This window comes from Macrotis lagotis, chromosome 1, assembly GCF_037893015.1.
Source record: "Macrotis lagotis isolate mMagLag1 chromosome 1, bilby.v1.9.chrom.fasta, whole genome shotgun sequence".
Lineage (NCBI taxonomy): Eukaryota > Metazoa > Chordata > Mammalia > Peramelemorphia > Peramelidae > Macrotis > Macrotis lagotis.
This window is the reverse complement of record NC_133658.1, coordinates 183,712,154-183,732,601: the sequence shown is the minus strand read 5'-3', so window position 1 is coordinate 183,732,601 and position 20,448 is coordinate 183,712,154. Positions and strand designations below refer to the sequence as shown.

The 20,448-nt window shown below is 33.3% G+C and overlaps 1 protein-coding gene across 1 annotated transcript in view; it reads left to right on the top strand.

The window, feature by feature from the left end:
* PLCB1 (phospholipase C beta 1) overlaps positions 1-20,448 on the top strand; it is a 964,239-nt gene that overhangs the window by 555,810 nt on the left and 387,981 nt on the right. Inside the window, exons 6-7 of the mRNA XM_074209479.1 lie at positions 7,189-7,242; positions 9,215-9,290. Coding sequence (XP_074065580.1) covers positions 7,189-7,242; positions 9,215-9,290 — 130 coding nt within the window. The remainder of the gene's footprint in view (positions 1-7,188; positions 7,243-9,214; positions 9,291-20,448) is intronic.

Below are 20,448 nucleotides of genomic sequence, written 5' to 3'. Positions count from 1 at the left end.
AGTCTTTGTAGAAATAGATGTTCATAAGAATGATGCCCTCAGAAGAGAAAGTCAGTAGGAGAAAAGAACATTTTAACTAGATAAAAGAAAAAGGGAAGGAGGGAAAAAAATTAAGAAATTACTATGTCATCATGTCCACTTTGTCAATATCTATTTCGCTAAGATTAAGGCTGGTAGCATTTATTGTTGAGTTGGGACCATGTTGAAATTTAGATAATTCATGAATTCATAATCATGGGTTTGCATATTAGTCTAGCATATATAGTGTACTTTCTCCTTCTTTTCTATTTTTCCAAGCCTACCAATCCTCCTAGGCACAGCTTCAGAAAATCCTCTCCTCTAAAACTTTTCCTGATTCTCCATCTTCACACTGATTACTTCCTTCTCTAAATTCATTCTAAACTTATAAACACTGAATAGATTATCACTCACATATTCTCTAATTGTGTTAATATGGACTAGTCCTGTCTTGTCAACCAGATTGTAAGCTTCAATCATAATTCTAAAAAATATCTCTGGGGCGGTTAGGTGGCGCAGTGGATAAAGCACCAGCCCTGGAGTCAGGAGTACCTGGGTTCAAATCCAGTCTCAGACACTTAATAATTACCTGGCTGTGTGGCCTTGGGCAAGCCACTTAACCCGATTTGCCTTGCAAAAACCTAAAAAAATATATCTCCTACTCTTCTAAGTGCTCTAAGAGAATAGAAGATAAAAGACTGAATAAAATATTAGTTTGAATAATTGAAATTTATGAATAATTATTCATTGGTCTACAAATATTATATTCTCTCAAGGGAGAAAAAAGATTGACCATTATTAGTTACTTGGACCATTCACTTGCCTTTAGTATGAAAAAGACTTCTATTTAACATTAATTTTAGAAACAGTTCATGCAACAAATCCAGATACATGCTTCCTAGGAAACCTTGAGATTCAGTTTGATATCTTTGTTCTCCTATGTCCAATTCAACCTCTTGGACTCCCTCTACCCATGGTCAGTGCTAAATTACTTGGTGATGGAAGCCTGAAGGCCTATAAATCAACTTGAGATTCATTAATTAGTAACCCCCTAGACTCTCTTGCATTTCCAGTATATCTATATAATTATAAATCAGACCTACTTAAACAGGCATTGGTTTTGACAGCAAAAGTTTTTCCACTGTTTTAAATCTCATAATAATTAAAGGCAGCCAGCTCTTTAGAAACAGGCCATGTAATTTCAAATAATTCCTTTTGTCATAACAAATGAAGACATTTCCCATCCAAAGTATACTGCATTTAGATCAAAGAATGGATGGATTGAATACTTACATAGTGTAGCAAAGTATAGTATAGTATAGTATATATATATATATATATATATATATATATATATATATATATATATATACATACATATATATACACACATATATATGTATATATATTTGCATGGTTTGCAGATGTAAGACCACCTTTTGATGTTTTAGGTGTGCTAGATTGATTATAATTCAGTGCCTCTTATGACCCTGAAGCATTCACTAAAAGTCAAAATACTAAATTGATATCTCATTTTCCTCTACTATACTTGTAACCAAGGAAAAGGAGAAACATTCAGCAACAGACATTGATTCTTTTAATTTCACCCATTCATTTTCTATCTAAGGAGAAATAGAGAAGAAAGGCCCTAAGGTTGCACCTACCTTGTACTTAAGTGTGAGAGGATAGAACTATTTTAACATATTCGTCTTCCATGCAATATATAGATATATTAATGGATCAATTATCTCATCCTTATGGTAATGAAGAGCATACCCATCACTGCCTTCTTATAATGTATAATTCTCTTATATTTCTTTCCCCCCCCTTACCCCATTTTGGAGTATTATGTAAATTATAAGGGACAGAGTAAAATTATTAAATTTACTAGACCTCTGCAATAAAATATGTAGATTAGTTACATCCCCAAAACAATCACAATCCAGTTTCATCAGGTCTATGGCTACTATTCTGAATTTCTCTAAGGTCAGTAGAAACACTAGACTCATGTATATTTTTGTCACAAAATGATACTTTATCCAAATTATTGCTTGCCTCAAGTAATTCATATATCATTAAGGCTTAATAAATTATTGTTTATTCATGAATTTCCATAAATCATCAACAAAAAGAGGTGCAAACATTGAAAGATTTTCTCTGAATCTTGTATTTGGTGTGCATTTCTTATTGCACCACATGAATAATTTACACCTTTTTCTTATGTTCTTAATGATGCTTTTTATGCTCTTATGCATGACATTATTGACAATACATACATCTGGCAACATAGGGTCATAAAATTAAGTGCTGTTTGAAGGAATCCTTAGATTTCATAGTTTAAATTACTTATTTTACAGATGAAGAAACTGAAACTCAAGGAGGTCATTACTTAGCAATCATTTACTTATCAATTATTTAGCAGAGGTAGGGCTTGAACCTAGGTCCATGAATTTCAGAACCAGAATTCTTTTTACTGGAACTCACAATGATTTTGCATTTTGAGATAACTTCAATTTTTATTCAGTAAAGGACATTGTATTCTTTGTGTCAAAGTCATTGGTGGGAATAAAAAAAAAAGATTGGTTTGAGGGATTGAAGAAACAGCATTAACCCAGTGTCTTAAGTTTGAAACTATTTCTTAAATATGATCCACTCCAATTTCCTCTTCCCATTTTCTTCTTACATTTCAGACATTTTAGCTTAAATGCCAAAAGGAACTTTAGAGATCATCTAATCCAGCTCCGTCCCCCCCTTTCCATATAGGAATACTGAGACCCAGGAAGGAAAGTGACTTGATTAAGGTCACACCAACTGGTGAGCAATAGACTTGAGATTAGACTCTGAAGATTTTACTTCCAACAGACATTCACCTCAGTGAAGATTTACTACACAACCTATACTTTAGTTTTTATTGATCTTCCCTAGGTTATTACTGATCTGCAAAGCTTATTCAATGTAGATAGAAATTTAGATAGAGATAGATATAGAAGATAGATTTGGAAATATAGATAGACATAAATGTGAATATAGATATAGATAAAGATATAAACACAATTTTTTATAACTATATAATTGTGGATTATGTTAATTGGTTGCCCTCCCTCATTCATCTGTGTATCATAATTGGGCAATGTGTATTTTTCCCTTCAAACATTCCTACTTAGATACACCATTGTGCTGTGGAGATGATCTGTAATTTACAAAGTTACTGAGACTGAAGGGAAAAAACTAGCAAAAAACAATTATTGAAATTTTTTTCTTGGTATACCCAAAGGCAATATTTCATGGGATACTTGGGTATCTAATTTTTTAGATTCCTGATGAACATACATAAAAAGACCAACTACCAGCAACCTTTTTTTAATATATAGTATATCAGATATAGTAGGTAACAGGTAGAATATTTTTTAAAAAACCATTTCTCTGAATTGAGGAAAGAAGGCAGAAGCTCATAGAGTGCATAGAAGCCCCTATCATGAATATTTTCTTCCAGAAGAGGCAGAAAGTCCTGAAAATGTTGAACACCAAACAGCACAAAAGATGAAAGTTCATATATCTTGATAGGAAATGAATGGTTAATATTGTAGAAGTTAAAGCTGAATCAAATATTTGTTTGAGATCATACCATTAATTAATGAAAACACAGGTCAAATTCAACATCATCTAGACCCTTCAAGTCATTATAAGAGTTTAAATATGATGTAATCAAATGAATCAATATTGATGAAAAAGGAAAAAGGGAAATATGTTAAACTTATATCAATACCATTTTCTCTTTAACTTATAGGGTAATTAGCATAAGACAGTCAAAAATCTTAGCAATAGTAGTAGTAAATGTAGCAGGGCCACCTATGGGCACTTGACAGACTCCCTCAGGGTAACCTTGAGGCATTAGGATTTATATCATGAACTCTCTAGAACCCTCATCCTCCATGCTTCTACTATTATCAGTTACCAAATAACATTTCTCCCTATATTAGTTAGTAAAAAATATCATTTACACACAAAAAAATAGAATTTACTGAGAAGGTAGAGTAAGAATGGAAATTCTATATCAACTACCTCAAGTGAGAACTGTACTCACCCTTGTACATGCTCTGTCCGAGGGATTAAGTTTAACCTTAACAAACTAGGTAGTGAAGGCCAAGTGAGGCCAAGTGATACCTTTGACTCCTTACACTGAGAATCTTTTTCTCCCTTCAGAGTCCCTACTTTAGGGAACAGTCTAACAATAGTCAATGAGTTATTCCCTTGTTCAACTAGAGTATCCTTCTAGATATAGTTTCTTGGCTGCTAGGTCAATGCCCTGCTGAGTTGAGTCAAAAAGATGAAGGGAAGATGGGAAGGAGCTCTTCATTCAACTAAGCTACTACTGCTACTGGTCTCTGCTATTCTGGTTATTGAGGTGATAACAAATGGCCTTACTGACCCATTGATAATCATTAAGTGATAATCTGAACCATTTCATCCCAGAATCTTCATACAACTAGGATCATAAAAATGGAAGCACAACCGAAAGAGAGTTACTAAGGGCACATGGTAGCTAGGTGGGAGATAAGGCATTCTTTTCCTCCCTCCTCCAATGGTTCTTAATATTTTTTTTCTCTTCAAAGATTTTAAAGAAGAAACTGAGATTTTCAGCTCAAATCTTAAATATATAGTCTCAGTTTCTGCTCAGCAGCCCAATAAAAGGTTTTTATTACAATACTTTGTGCCAATATGAATAAGTCAAAGAATTCCTACTCAAACTCTGAAGAGGGGGAGGGGAACCTCAGTATGAGAAGCAGGCTCAGTAAATCTCCATGTGTTGGATTGGAACCAGGCAGGGTTAGATGATAGTATGCTATAAGAATTGGGCACTCACCCACCTATTATACCACCAATCACCTTAATTCTTTGCATTAGTGAAACACAGAGTGAAGGACAATGCCAGGTTTGAATACAATTTTTTTTTGTATCTTGTGTTACTAATCATATTTATAAAACATGATGGAGGAAATTATAAGCAATGTCACCTTATAAAATTAGTAATAAGCAGTGAAAGCAAAACCAAGTCACCTGAAAGGTTGACTTTGGCATTCATACTCAAATGAATATCATTGTTCCAAGGATATTTCAAGAATGAAAATGACAAAAGGACAAGTAAATATGAAATAGAACAAATTTGTCAGTATTTCTAATTTGATGTATTTTTGTCATTACTGAGGACTTAAATATCTTAGCATGTTTGTTATATAAATAAATAGAAATTATAGGAAGATAAAGTTGGGGAAAACATCTGAATTAGCACAAATATACATTGAAGAAATGAAAGATGAATGTGATACAATCTTGAAATCAATGAGGCAATATTTTGCAAATTATATTAGGGAGGAGATACCAAAATATGGATAAAACAATGGATGACAGATCCCAATTCTGCAAAAAAGGTGACAGAGAGCACTTCAATAAATACCAACCCCATATGTCTATTTTTTTATCTTTTATCTGAACACATATCAAAAATATCACCAGGAAAATATGAAAACTGAAAAGGAAGGCTTTGTGAGCTATTTTCCATAGCAGATCACATCTTTATAGTCTCATAATTATTTAAAAGGTACAGAGAAAGATTCATGACTTCAATTTTTGTTGCTTTAAAAAAAATAAAAATGTAGAGCAAAATTCAACCTTGACTCATTCAAAAAGGAATTTCTCATGCAAATAATAAGATCATAAATAATTTTATTCAGTGCCTCTATAATTATTATCCTCACCAAGTGACAAATAACTATTGCTAGCATTTATCAGTGCATTAAGATTTGAAGCATATTAAATGCTACTATGATTGTAATTGTGGAGAGAAGATACAGAAAGATTCACTAAATATTAGTTTTTAGGGTTTTTTTTGTCTCAAGGTCCTCTTTGGATATCAAGCCTATTAACTAATGAAGCCTATTAACTCCTCACATACACATATGTTTCATGGACCTCAGGTTGAAAACCCTTGTTACAGACATATGATTAGTTAGGTCTTCTAGAGGCCCTTTTTATATATGCTATTATCCTGGTGGTATCAAGTCTAAGTATGTTGCAAGATCTCCCCAATGAATCCATGGTTATTCAAAAGAGATAGGTCTAACAGTTGATACATCAAGAAAAAAATGGATGAATGAAACATACTTATTACTCAGGCTGTAATTTGCAGTATGACAGCCAGTCTAATGGGTTGAACAGACTATGCATAGATCTGGGAGAGGAACAATGGTTGTACAAGAAACTGGGCCCAAAATAGAATGGAAGAATTGATTACATTTGGAAAATTACACAACTTTTAATGATTTGAAATTGTTTCCTGGAACAAAGATGCATCTGTTTTATCTATATTTTCTTCTGGTAATGTTGTATTGGGAATATTGGATCACAGTCTTTGAGTAATCCAACATGACTGTAAAAACAAAGGAAATTCAGTTGTTGCGTGCTTCAGCAAACTTCCACCAATGAGTGCAATCATCCCAGATATCTTGGAGAATATGGGCTGGTCTTGTGGTGAAGTGATACATATAAAAGGTGGACAACTAGAACACTTTAGTGGTGCCCATGAAATGGAGAGAGAGAGAGAGAGAGAGAGAGAGAGAGAGAGAGAGAGAGAGAGAGAGAGAGAGACCGACCTAGAAGATCTCATAAATTGGGCATATAATCCACAATCTATAGAAGAATATAAGCAAAATTTATTCATGCTGAGAGAATATGTGTAGATTGCAATCTGCACTGGTAGAGAGAGTATTCACATTTCTTTTATATTGTAGCCATTTCAAATTCTATAAAAGCAACCACACTAAATTCGAGTCTATCTATCTTTTGACTTTCTTACTTTTAAATCTATACAATTATTGTTCAGGGTCAAAACCAACAAATGATGAATTGCAGTGATTTATAAATGCTTCCAAAAGACTTGGTTCTTTCAGTTTTATTTTCAGTATCTAAGAAAGTTTACTAAAACAGCAATGTTATAATTGAAATTATTTTCCTTGCTCAGCTATTTATTTAGTAATCTGAACTAATGATATTTCCCAAAGAACATTATAGAAGAGGAGGATACACAAATGTATTTTATTAGTGAAATTTCATTTTTATTTTCTTTTAAGTATTAAATATAAAAAGAATCTTCTTTTTCTCTTTTCCCAACAGCTATACCAAACTCAAACTACAGGTCACTCCTGAAGGACGAATTCCTCTGAAAAAGTAAGTTCCAGAACTAGGTACTGTTGTTATTGCTATTTGTTAAAAAGCAAGCAATTGGCTTGAGTTGACATCATATTGACATCACCACATTTTATAGTTGAGGAAACTAGGGAAGAAGAAAATTCTGTGATTTGACCTAGTCCACTAAAGAAAGGGATCAAATGAGAGATTGTTGTGACAAAATTGTTTTTTCTGTTATAAATAGTTTTAATGACTTCCTTATCAGTTGCTTCAAGACACACACCACACACACACACACACACACACACACACACACACACACACACAGACACACACAAACAGACACCTTTCAGAATAGCACCCTAGGTTCATAATCTACTGACAGAAAATAAATAAGCAAATGAAGATAAAGTGTTACATTGAAGTGCATATCATTATATAGTTCAGGGTTTTTTAATCAACATCTCTGAAAAAATGTAGATAGATATAGATCTAAATATATTTAAATATAACTGGGAATTATCAATATATAAATATATAGTATGGGTATATTATGCATATAATACAGAGGTATATATGTTTATATTTATATTATATATAATCTTCATAACTGATACTATTTTTGAGTATAATTTATATTGAAATGCTTTATATTTTATTTCATACATTAAATAACAAGTTAAGAAATTATGCATAGACTTCCTCAAACTGTCAAAAAAGTCTTAGCCTGTCCTCTTCTTTGGATCATGGTCTTTTTTTATTCTTCTTCTTCTCCCTTGAGGTGAGGGATAACAGTTTTCTGTATATGATATGTTTTCCTGTATTTCTCTGTAAGTTCATTGGATACTCTTCCCAGAACTGAGCAGTTTCAGAATCTTTTCACCTAGGATAAGTTTATTTTTTTTGGGGGGGGGAAGGGAGAAAATTCCACATTTAAACTTCTTACTTTTTATCTTCTTTTAAAATCAATATTTCAATTGAAGAAGCAGCTAAGTGATACAATGGACAATGCTAGTTTTTGAGTCAAGAAAACCAGAATTCATTTCTAGAATTAGACACTTACAGACTGGGTAATCCTGGCCAAGGCACTTAATCTCTATCTGCCTCAGCTTCCTTTTCTGTTAAATAATTATAATGGTACCTGCTTTGCAGGGTTGTTGTGAGGATTAAATGACACAATATTTGTAAACACTTTGATGATGATCATCATCATCATATAATATTGTGGATTATATTACAGAGATACAATGTCAGTTTTAGGTAATGGTGAAGATATTTGTCCTTCATTCTCAAAGAATATCATGTCATCAAGAAGGTGATGCCATGACATACACAAGAATTGGATTTGAGTGAGGAGATGCTACACTAAGTTACCAACCTCAATTTTTCCCCCTGGAGCCTATCTCTGTCCAGTGGCCAGATTTTAATCAGGATGACTGGAGATGGCCCTGGATGTGAGACAACAGGATTAAGGGACTTGTCCAAGGTCCCAAAGCTAGTAAGTGTCAAGTATTTGAGGTCAAATTTGAACTCAAGTCCTCCTGACTCCTGATACTGGACAGAATAATTGAATCAAGTCCAATTCTTACCATTAAGTACTGAGATTTCAGATGTGGGCACAAATTTTTTTTTGTTTGTTTGCTTGCTTTTTAAAGATAGGGATGGAAAAAACTACTCCCAGTATTTCATTATAGAGAAAAATTCCCAGGAAAGAATTTTTTCTATCAATACAGGGCAATGTCCTTCCTGTAACAGTCTTAGAGAATTACCTAAGACTTTGAGAAGGAAATGATCAGGTTCTCCTAGTTAGTGTGTGTCAGTTAGACCCTGAAGTCATGATGCCATATTACTTGTATTATAACTTTATGAACTTCTTTTTTAATGTAATAAATAGTATTAGAGTTAATAAAATGTTTTCACCTTGAATCATTTATGTAGAATTAAGGATAAAACAATATAATTTACCTTTGAGACATTAATTTTCTTTCTCCTTTTTTTTTTTAAATCACAGCATCTATCGCTTGTTTTCAGCAGACCGAAAACGAGTTGAAACAGCTTTAGAAGCTTGTAGTCTTCCATCTTCAAGGGTAAGCATATGGTCAACCTGAGAATAGCATAGCTGACATCCATTTAAACAACCTAAACTGAATTATTCCTTGTAACCTTCTACCAAAATACATTTGTAATTCAGGAATTTTTAAGGTGTTTATTTTTAAACAAGAAATGTTAACAATGGCATTTTTAGTTATTGTTTGCCATTTGTAAGATTATTGCATTTACTCAAATACTTTTTTCTTGATTTTCTTTTCTCAAGATATGTATGTCTATATAAATGTTATGTTTATGTTTCCATAATTATTCCTTGATTTCTTCTCAATTCATGTATATATATATATGTGTGTGTGTGTGTGTGTGTGTGTGTGTATGTATGTATGTAATATTTGTAAGATTACTTTGGGAAGCTAGGTGGTTCAGTGGATACTACACTCCCCTTGGAATCAGGAAAATATCTTCATAAATTCAAATTTGGATTCAGAAAATTACTAGTGGTGTGACCCTGAGCAAGTCACTTTGCACTGTTGGCCTCAGTTCCTTATCTATAAAATGATCTGGAGAAGAAGCCACTCTAGTAACAGTTACCAAGAAAACCCCAAATGGGGTCATGGAAAGTTAGACAGGACTGAAATAACTCAGCAACAGCAAACATTCTTTTAAAATTGAATTTGATAGCATGATTTCCAAATGGAAATTTATATGCTTCATTTTTCATTTTTATGTTTCTACTGTAAATTCTATTTGACAATAGAAATTTGAACTTTTTTTTTTTACATATTAGACCAATTACCATTTCATAAATAAGAGAAAAGACAAAGCATCCCCCTTGAACTACTTTCCCCTTCAGTGAAGATTTGTTGCCATAAAGTAACCCTAAGTGAGGGAAACAAACTGCCATAATTTTCAGCTCTGATTTTTGGATAGTAAAGATTATTTGCCTTAACTATTGAAATAAAATAATTACTATCAAACATAAGACATTTCAGAGTAACTTTACCTGGTGACCATGATTTAAAATATACATTTTTTTACTCAGTAGTATTAAGGAAGGCAAATGTTACTATTGGTAGTATCTACTATATGTTCTAATTAATTAGTCTCCAGAATCTGGCTAAGAGTTGCCCAAATCCTTTTAGGTACTATTCTTGATTTTCATTGTGGGCAAAATAAAGCAGGAAATATTTGAACTGAAAGTGATCCTATCCAAACACCTCATTTTTAATTCAATAAACATTTATTAAATGCCTATTATGTATCAGACTCTTGAGGCTTAAATTTTCCTGGAAATAGTGGTGAAGCAATATATACATAGATAAATACTTCAAAATAAGTTCAGTGGACAATGTGAACATAAAGACCCCAATAGAAAGACCATGGACTTTGGAATAAATTTTCCTTCTAAGTTCAAATTTTCAGAGGTAGAATTTGAACTTATTTTGAAGTATTTATCTATTGATTGAGAGATTGAAATAAATGATTTCTGAGATCTCTTCCAAAATCTTTTGTTATCCCTAGGAGGAAATTAAGAAAGTCTTCATGGAGAAAAACTTGATCTGGGTCTTGAAGTTAGGGATTTTACAAGCCTGAGGTACAGGTGGGAAAAGGTGGAACTTTCTATACAAGGAATATCAAGGAGGTGGTTCTTGGCTGGAACTAAAGTATACATGAGGAGAAGTGATGTGAGATAAGGCTGGAGAGAGAGAGAGATTGAATGTACTGTATGGTAAAGAAGGAACCTGGTTTTGGAGTCAGAGAAACTCCTTTTAAAATGCCTAACTTTTCGATCAGTGAAGCAGCAAAGTGGAGTAGTGGATAGAGTGGAAAAACCTGATTATTATGTTTATTTACAAAAAAATTACTGAAAAGGAGGAAGAAAGTGTATTATAAACAGTCCTGCCTCAGGAAGCCTCAATGTAAAATTGAGGAGAAAAACATATAAATATTTTTGAACATATGGAAATTCACCATTTTTTTATGATTTCTTCTGAATACAGTTCTAGAATTGGAATTGCTGGGTCAAAAGGTATGAACAGTTTTATTGCTCTTTGGGCATAGTTCCATATTGCTCTCCAGAATGGTTGGATCACTTCACAACTCCACCAGCAAAGCATTAATGTCCCAATCCTCCCACAACCTCTCCAACATTGATCATTTTCCCTTTTCCCATCTTAGCCAATCTGATAAGTGTGAGGTGATACCTCATGGTTGTTTTAATTTGCATTTCTCTAATCAATATTGATTTTTCACATGATTATATATATATATTATATATATATATATATATATATATATATATAGCTATAATTTCTTCATTAGAAAACTTTCTATTCATATTCCCTGACTATTTATCAATTTGGGAATGGCTTGCAACTTTATAAATTTGATGCAGTTTTTTATATATTTTAGAAATGAGACCTTTGTCAGAACTCCTAGTTGTGAAGATTGTTTCCCAGCTTTCTGCTTCCCTTCTAATTTTGGCAGCATTGATTTTATTAGTGCAAACACTTTTTTAATTTGATATAGTCAAAATAATTCATTTTGCAGTTTATAATTTACTCTATTTCTTGTTTGGTCATAAATCCATCCCTCTTTCCATAGATGAGATAGAGTATTTTGTGATCTATTAATTTATCCATGGTATCATCCTTTATGTCTAAATTCTCTCCCCATTTTGACCTTATTTTGGTATAAGGAGTGAGATATATGGGTCTTTGCCTAGTTTTGGCCATACTGTTTTCCAATTTTCCCAACAATTCTCCAGACATTAATGTCTTTGGGTTTGTCAAACAGATAACTGTAGTCATGAACTACTGTTTCTTTTGAACCTATCCTAACCCAGTGATCCATTACTCTACTTCTCAAGCAGTACTAGGCACTTTTGATGACTGCCACTTGATAGTATAAGTTTCAAATCTGGTAGGGCTAGATAGGCCATCTTCCTTTACATTTTTTTCATCAGTTCCCTTGGTATTTTTGACCTTTTTTTTTTGACCTTTTGTTCTCCAGTTGAATTTTGTTACTATTTTTTTAGCTTGGTAAAATGATTATTTGGTAGTTTGATTAGTATGGCACTGAATAAGTAATTTAATTTGGATAGAATTGTCATTTTTATTATATTAGCTCAACCTAACCATGAGCAATTGACATTTTTCCATGCACTCTTATTTTTAAAGCCCTGACCTTGGATCTTTTATTCTACTTAATATTAATTTTGCCCTTTCTTACCATCCTTACACATACTTAAACATCTTTACATATCCCTAAGTATCACACTTATTTTGGCTACAACCAGAAAGGGAAATAGAAGTACCTGTATTTTCATAAATTCCTGAGAACTTGCCAGACTGTTATCCTTGCCCAGATTGTTCAAAACTCAGGGTAAACCAAATTCTCTATCACCACTCATAACTTATGATCACATTCTCTCCTTATTTCTTTTTATTTGACTTTTAAAGTAACCTAGTTCCTTGGCTCCCTGGATTTTTCACTTTGCTGTGTGTGTGTTTGTGTGTGTGTTTGTGTATATGTGTGTGTGTTGAGTTGACAAATACCAGACATCAGTATGATTCAATTTTTTATCTATTTTTAGATCAAAAATTAAATCTATTGAGAAAAATATATCACAGTCATTTAATTCCATCATAAAGACTGAGATTTGTATATATTCATGGAAAATATCTTTCCTGAAGAGAGTTTTCAAAGTTACATTCTACTTTATTCAATCAAATGCTTTCTAAAAAATCAATAAAGAATAAAGTAGAATGTTTTTTCTGTCTCTAAATCAACTGTAATTATAAAGATGTAATCTAATTATTATCAAAATAATATTAAAAACCCACCTGTTCTTTCTTTGCATTTTCATCAGCAACACCTTCTTTTATCATAAATTGTCACAAATATCTTAAAGAGATGAAAAAATTAGAAATATGTCAACAATAATTGCTGCTGATTGGTTCTTCAAGAGACTGATGAATTCAATGGCATGATTCTCAGTTTCGTCTTGATATATCTGAAGAATCGAGCCTTTGAATTCATCTCTCTCTTAAAGAACCAATCCCCTTTAAAATTAGGTAAGTGCTAGCCTCCAATTTCATCCAGATAGCATTTATGAAGTAACTCCTAGTTTCAAGGCACTGTGTGCTAAGTCTTGAGAATATAATAGTGAAATAAAAATATGTCTGCCCTCAAAAAGTTTACATTCTTCTGGATAATTTTTTTAACCTTTGTACTTATTCTTCCAAATTTCTTCTTCTTGAATAATGTTAATTCTTCTTTGCATGGTACAATGGAAACAAACCACTTGCAATCCAAAGTCTACTGTTGTTGCTATAAAAAGATTTTTTTGAAAAAGAAGCCTACAGATGTTTTCTATTTAATCTGTTCGTAGTCTTCCTTTTAGCTACATGGAAATGTTCTCTGTATAACCTCACTTTAAGTTTATTTTCTCCTCAAGTTTTTTGAGGTATCCTGAGGCAGTACTGCTTATAATTAACTCTTTTCCTCCTCTGTAAAATTTTGTAAATTAACATATTATTTGACTTCTATAACTCATGCTTCCTCACCCTATCTTCTCTTCTCTCTCTCTCTCTCTCTCTCTCTCTCTCTCTCTCTCTCTGAGAATGGGTTTACTAATTGAGACTCTTTATCACAGTAACTTTTACAGTGATGTGATAATAGTTAAGGGCAGCTGCTTCATCTCCCCTCTGGCCTCTAAAGGTAATATTGGAGGGTTAGAATGTGTTTCTACTGCTGTAGCTTAAAAGCCCCACTACTTAAGCTTTTATTCCATGATAATTAGTTAATATTAATTGCTGTTTTTGGTTTTTTGTCCTTGTTCTCTCAGACAACCAAGACATCAGGGAGGTGATGCCATGATATGCAAGTGAATTCGATTTTAGTGAGAGAGGACTGTGCAAAGTTACCAGCCTCACTTCCCTTCAGTGGGTCCAGTGGTTAGATATGACCTTGGGCAAGGAGAGAGATCTGGACCTTTTTAAACCAAGGTCATTAACAATTCAGTTTGACTGAGTCAATGCACTAATCAAAGACTAGATAGCCTTTAAAAAGACTTTTCCTGAGTTTCTAGGCTGGTAAGACTTGAACCCTAATTGTTCAGAGTGATTGTAAATAGCATGTGTTGGGCCAGAAACTTTGAGGGTCTTCCTCTCCCAGATAGATTCTTTGCCTCATGTCTTTCTTACCTAGCCTTAATGATTGAATGGGACTTGTATCACTCAAACTCAGACCTGTTAAAGACCTTAGTTCAAAAGACCCTAAGTCTCCAGGCATCTTGATCCAAGTTTGATCACTAGATCCAGAAAATCCAGGGATAAAAAAATGATACTGGTGACTTTGCAGAACCCCCAAGTCAATTAAATGGAATTCCCTTGCATATCATGACATCACCTCCCTGATGTCTTGGTCTTCTTAGAGAAGGAAAAACAAACAATTTCCTAAGGTAATACAGTAAGAAAAATTAGTAGTAAATCTCTTCTCCCTCAAAATCTCTGATACATTCTATCACCAATACATACAGAATCCAGGGGAAAGCAGGCTCGTGGTGATGGGAAAATGAGTGATGCCTCCAGAAAGATCAGGATTCTTTGAAAGTGGAAAAATTCAGGGCGTCTAGGTGGCACAGTGGATAGAGCACCAGCCCTGGAGTCAGGAGTACCTGAGTTCAAATCTGGCCTCAGACACTTAATAATTACCTAGTCCTGTGGTCTTGGGCAAGCCACTTAACTCCATTGCCTTACGAAAGCTTAAAAAAAAAAGAAAGTGGAAAAACTCAGGATTGACCCTGGAATTCAGAAGCTCAGGATTTATACTTTACAAGCCTTCAGAAGTTCACAGATTAAACTTTTTTTTTCCAAAGGGATAATAAGTTGTTTTAGGATAAGCAGGAATAAAAGGTCTAGGCCAGAATGACTAAGGGAAAGAGAGAGAGAGAGAGAAAGAAAGGAAAACAGCCATAGGAGATGGCTGGGCTCCTAGTGAGTGTGTCCCACCACCAGGGGATTGTAGGTCAAACTTTTAGTCTTGCTTACTTCCTGTGCAGAGAAGAGTCAGGGAATAAAGGGGGACCCCACTCCCCCCACATGATTGGGGTCAGTTACCCACTTTAGAAAAATGAGAGTCATAAAACTGGAGGGAGGGGTAAAGGGATGAGCTTAGGTGGTTCTTATCTTAGTGAATTTACATTTTATAATGAAGTTACATTGAACTATAGAAGGTAATTTACATCTGATCTAGGACCATACCCCTGAAAGAATCCTAAGAAAACATCAGAAAGGCACAAATAACATTTTCTTAATATTAAAAAATGGAGAGAGATTTCTCCTTCAACACTTGGACTTAGCTCAAATGTGGTGAAACGAGTGATTTATAACAGTTAAGAGTGCTTTTGTTGGAGTCTTCAAGATATCTCCCTAGATAGTTATCTTACATTTTACAAAAATTTTTGCACTTCTGTCTGTAAAAGAAATTATGTCATTTTTTCTGAAAGAATTGAATTTGGCCCATGAAATCTTTCTTAATTTTGAAAGAGAAATTAAACTTATTTCAACAACACAGGTGGAGTTATTTATGGACAAAATTGGTTTAATAGGGAAAAATTCTAATTCCTTTAAACAGTCTTCTAGTCATGTTTTTGAATAATTAGAAAATCAATTTACCTTTATTTACCATAACAAAAAAATGGAATAAAACTATTGGCTTGCTATACTTTTGTACTTAAGGAATATATTGTTTTCTTGTTTTATCAGGAACTAGAGTAGCTGTTATTATCAGTTTCATGTCTTGTAAATTAAAAAAATTCAGAAATTGTATTCATTGGGAAGAATAAAACTATTGATTTTCTCTTTGGAAATTGAGATACAATGAAGACAGGCCTTGCAAGACTTTGATGGGGAAGAATCTAATATTGTATTCTTCACATGATATAAATAAGAAAAATAAATGAGCATGTTTCAATTTATGGGCTTTCAACCTTAAGTATAATTGGCAATGGGAGTAACAACTCTATATCTATCTATGTAAGCTTTCAAATGAAATTGTTGAGTTGATTGTTAAACCAATTAATTTTAATTAATTAATTTGGTCAAACAAGACTAGGTTTCCCATTAGGTAGAGCAGGTTGCTTAGAGTAAGGAAGATAAATTCAAATTCTCCTTCAGATACTCATTATGTGACACTGGAAAAGTCACATAATCTATGCCTATATCAGTTTCATCATTTATAATTTGGAGATAATAATATTGCCTATCTCCCAGGGTTGTTGTGACTATAAAATGAGACAATATTTGTAAAGCACTTTAAGAACCTTAACTTTGATAATTAATCATTTATTAGATGCATCCTATATGCCAATCATTGTGCTACAAACTTTGAATAATAGCATTTTGTGAAATGTTTGGAACAAAACTGATTTATACTATGAAATTCTAACTAAAGTAGAGATTAAATATTAGTCAATTAATCGATCAAATTAAGGTATTATAAATATAAATTATATAGGCTCATACATTTGGATCTAGAAGGAACTGTTTGAGTCATTTAACTTAAACCATTCATTATATTATAGATGAAGAAACTGAGGCCTGGAAGGTTTTCTTAGACTTTTGAATTCCCAGGTCCATTGTTCTTTCCAATGCACCACTCAGTCTCTGGACAAACAAAATCATATAAGTCTGCTTCATACTTTAAGTAAATTTCCATTCCTTCACACTACTGGCACATGATTTAATTAGTCTCACTTCTAGGGATGTTCAATGCAAAATGAGATTTTAAAGGACTGGAAGAATTATAAAACTGAATAAACATCTCTAGGACCTAAAAGATAATGGAAATTTTCTAAACAAAAAAGACAATGCCTAAAGCATTTGTTTGTTTTTCTAAATTAGCCTGTACTTTAGAATGTTGACCTATTCATTTTAAATATAATTAGCTTTATGAGTTTTACTTAGTGCTTATTTATTCATATAAAGCTGTGAAAGTTAGAATTTATTCCAGAAAAGGAAATACTAACATTGCTAACATTACCATTCTGTGTCTGCATCAACAACATGTATTTGATTTCCATATGTAATAACACAACAGCCATGAAAAACTCTTTCAGTAACCAGAGCAGATTCCATAAGACTAAGTGAGGGAGGCCTTGAGCACTTTACAGAAGAAAAAAAAAATAAACAAAAGACTGGAGAAGTTGTAGCCTTTATTTCCAGAAGCTCTTTCCTCTGATTTTAATTGTGCAGTACAAATGGATATGTTAACAATGTTGTACAGTGAGGTTTTTTTGAGTTTTTTTTTCTCCTTGTCTTTAGATGTAATTTTTTTTTTCATATTTAAAGACTTGTCTATACAAGAGACAATTCTAAGACTCTATTTCTCAAATTTCCCCCTAGCCTTCCTAACACACCTCTCCCCACCACAGATTAAAGTACCTTCCGAAAGAAAACTTAATTGTTGAAAATAACTTTTCAAGGTGATAAAATCCTATTATTCATCTGTAAATAACACCAATGCATTTGCCTTTTGTTAGACTTTGGAGATTTTTTTCTATATTTAGAAAATGGGATTTTTCAACACAAGTTCTTTAGATTCTAGATTTATATAATTTTACAATTCTACATTTAATTTAAAGGCCATTAACATGAACTAAGTAGAGCAGTAATTAGAGTAGTTCCTGTGAATTTCCATGTAGCATTGTTATAAGAATGCACAATTTTTTGAAAATGAATGAAAATACATTTCAATTTCTTTGGAGTAGGGAAAAATGCAGATAATGGTCTGAACTGATGAATTTTATTACAATAGAGAAATCCAGGGTATCAGTTCCTTTCACTAATGCTGAGATATAGAGCAGCAAACTTTTTTGTGATTTACAACCCTAGAGAGACTTAGACCTCTCAGGAATTACATGACTTTTTCCAGAGGCAGGCTTTCAACTTTAGTCTTCCTGATTGTAAGACTGACTAAAACTATGCAGCCCTGCTTCTCCCAAGTCCACAAATACCTTTTTAATATACAACTATATATTTCTATCTATCTCTATCTCTATCTCTATCTCTATCTCTATCTCTATCTCTATCTCTACCTGTCTCTGTCTATATTTATATCTGTATATGTATATGTGTGTATTCATATATATATATATGTGTATATATATATATATATCTTTATTAGACTGATGGGTCTACAGAAAAGAAAATTCAAGTTTTTGGATTTCTTTTTTGTTTTGGATTTTTTCTTTTTTTTGCTGCAAAGACTTTAATATTACTAAATTGAAAGTTGTATTAAACTGCCACCTCCAGGTCAACTCAGAGTGTGTTCCTTGTTCCCAAATGTTGCTTTCACCATGGACCAATGAGCTTTTCAAAGTGACTATTTTTTGAAATTATATGTTTCTTTATAAGAAGAAAATCCTGTTTAGTACAGCATCCAAATTGTAGATTAATACCACACACACTATTATACTCCTTATTAACATTTCACTTTTAACTATTGCATTTAGCCTTTAGGTTTTTAACTTCAGTTGAAGAAGCAGTTAAAAACAGATTATATTTATAGAATTTATTTAAAAACCATAATCCAAAGACTTGTCAGACATAGAAAAGTTGATAACAGCTCTCTTTTTCATGTACACAATAGGGTAAAAGCAGACTCACAGTCATTGTGTATTAGGTTAATAAACCTAATCCATCACAGATAAATTGTTTCTTGAGTGTCTCCTACCTTATCTTAATCTTCTCTTACACTTATTGTTTGTAGTACTCACCAGTTTCCTGCTCTAGGAATCACCATACCCATTCTTTGGAATGTGTGGGTTTAGCATATTCATATAATCTTTGGGAAAACGATATATAACACATCCACAAAATTGAACAAGAGTTTTCTTTTTTGTTTTATTTTTATTTTTTTCCTGCCCCTGCTCTCTTGGAACATTCTTCTTCAGACCTTCTCCCATTACTGGAATTTACTTCCTCCTCACCTTTTCCTCTTAGAATTTCTAAGCTCTCTTAAGGTTTAGTTGTCACTTCCTGTGGGGGAAAAATTTTTTTTTGATCAGGATAAGAAGCCCTGAAGAGATGAGCCAAGGAGCAATGCCTAGTAGATTCTGCCCACCCTGGGTCTTCCAGAGCAACCCTTGTGAATATATATACCCAGCAGATGCCATGAAGCCAGTAGAGCTCACTGTATACCAACCAACTTAGTCTCAGTAGTCTCCATGATCTGTGAAATTCAGTAAAGCATTGATCTTATTAATAATGACAGCCCAGTGAGAGTAATTATGACATTGCCAGAAGATACTGATGATCCTACTGAGATACCCATAAAATACATTCAGTGAAGTAGCATTCAGAGGAAATCACTAGACCATCATGCAAGAAGCCCAGAGGGAGCAGTGTAATAACTAGAAGATATCAACAGCCTTTCAGATTCCCCTGGACTTTTGGGACTATACAAGGCAGCCCCCAAGTCTGATTCAAGACCATCATTAGGTATAAGATCTTCCACTACTCAGCTTGCCCTTTATGCACCTTGACTTTTGCTTTAAGGTCACAAATTTCTTACTTTGTTTTCCCAGACACAACTTTGACACCACACCTCCAAGATCTAATTCAGCACCTGTGCATTTACACTTGAAAGAGAAATAATCACCTCTATCTTTCATAGGATTAAACCTAGTAACTCCCCCCCCTTCCTAATCCCAATGATCCAGAATTCCTGACTGCCTGAGCTAAACCCATCTTTCCCCTCTGAAGATTTCATGTTCTTTCAATCGCCAGCCAACTCATTCCTACCTCTCTCTTGTTCCACATCATCTCTGCCTTCCTTTATATTCTGCAATCTTGAATGCCAATTATATCATTAATAAATTTCCTTTCATTTTTAGACTTCTTCCTCTTTTGCTCCTTCTGTCTCTTGGCACTCATGTAGACCTGACTCCTCCATACAAGATACTTGGAAAGTATCAAATGCATTTGGTCATCCTTTCTACTATTGGTTTTGGCTTTCTTATGTTCCTTGGTACACTAGTCAAGGAGAGGGACTTCATGTATTTTTTACTGGCCTCTGACATTTCAAAATTCTCTCTCTGCTGCCATCATTCAATAACCTCTCCACCTTTGAGATTTGTTCTATCCAGATATATCACCCAATCTAATTCCTGCTCCTTCATTTGCCTCTTTT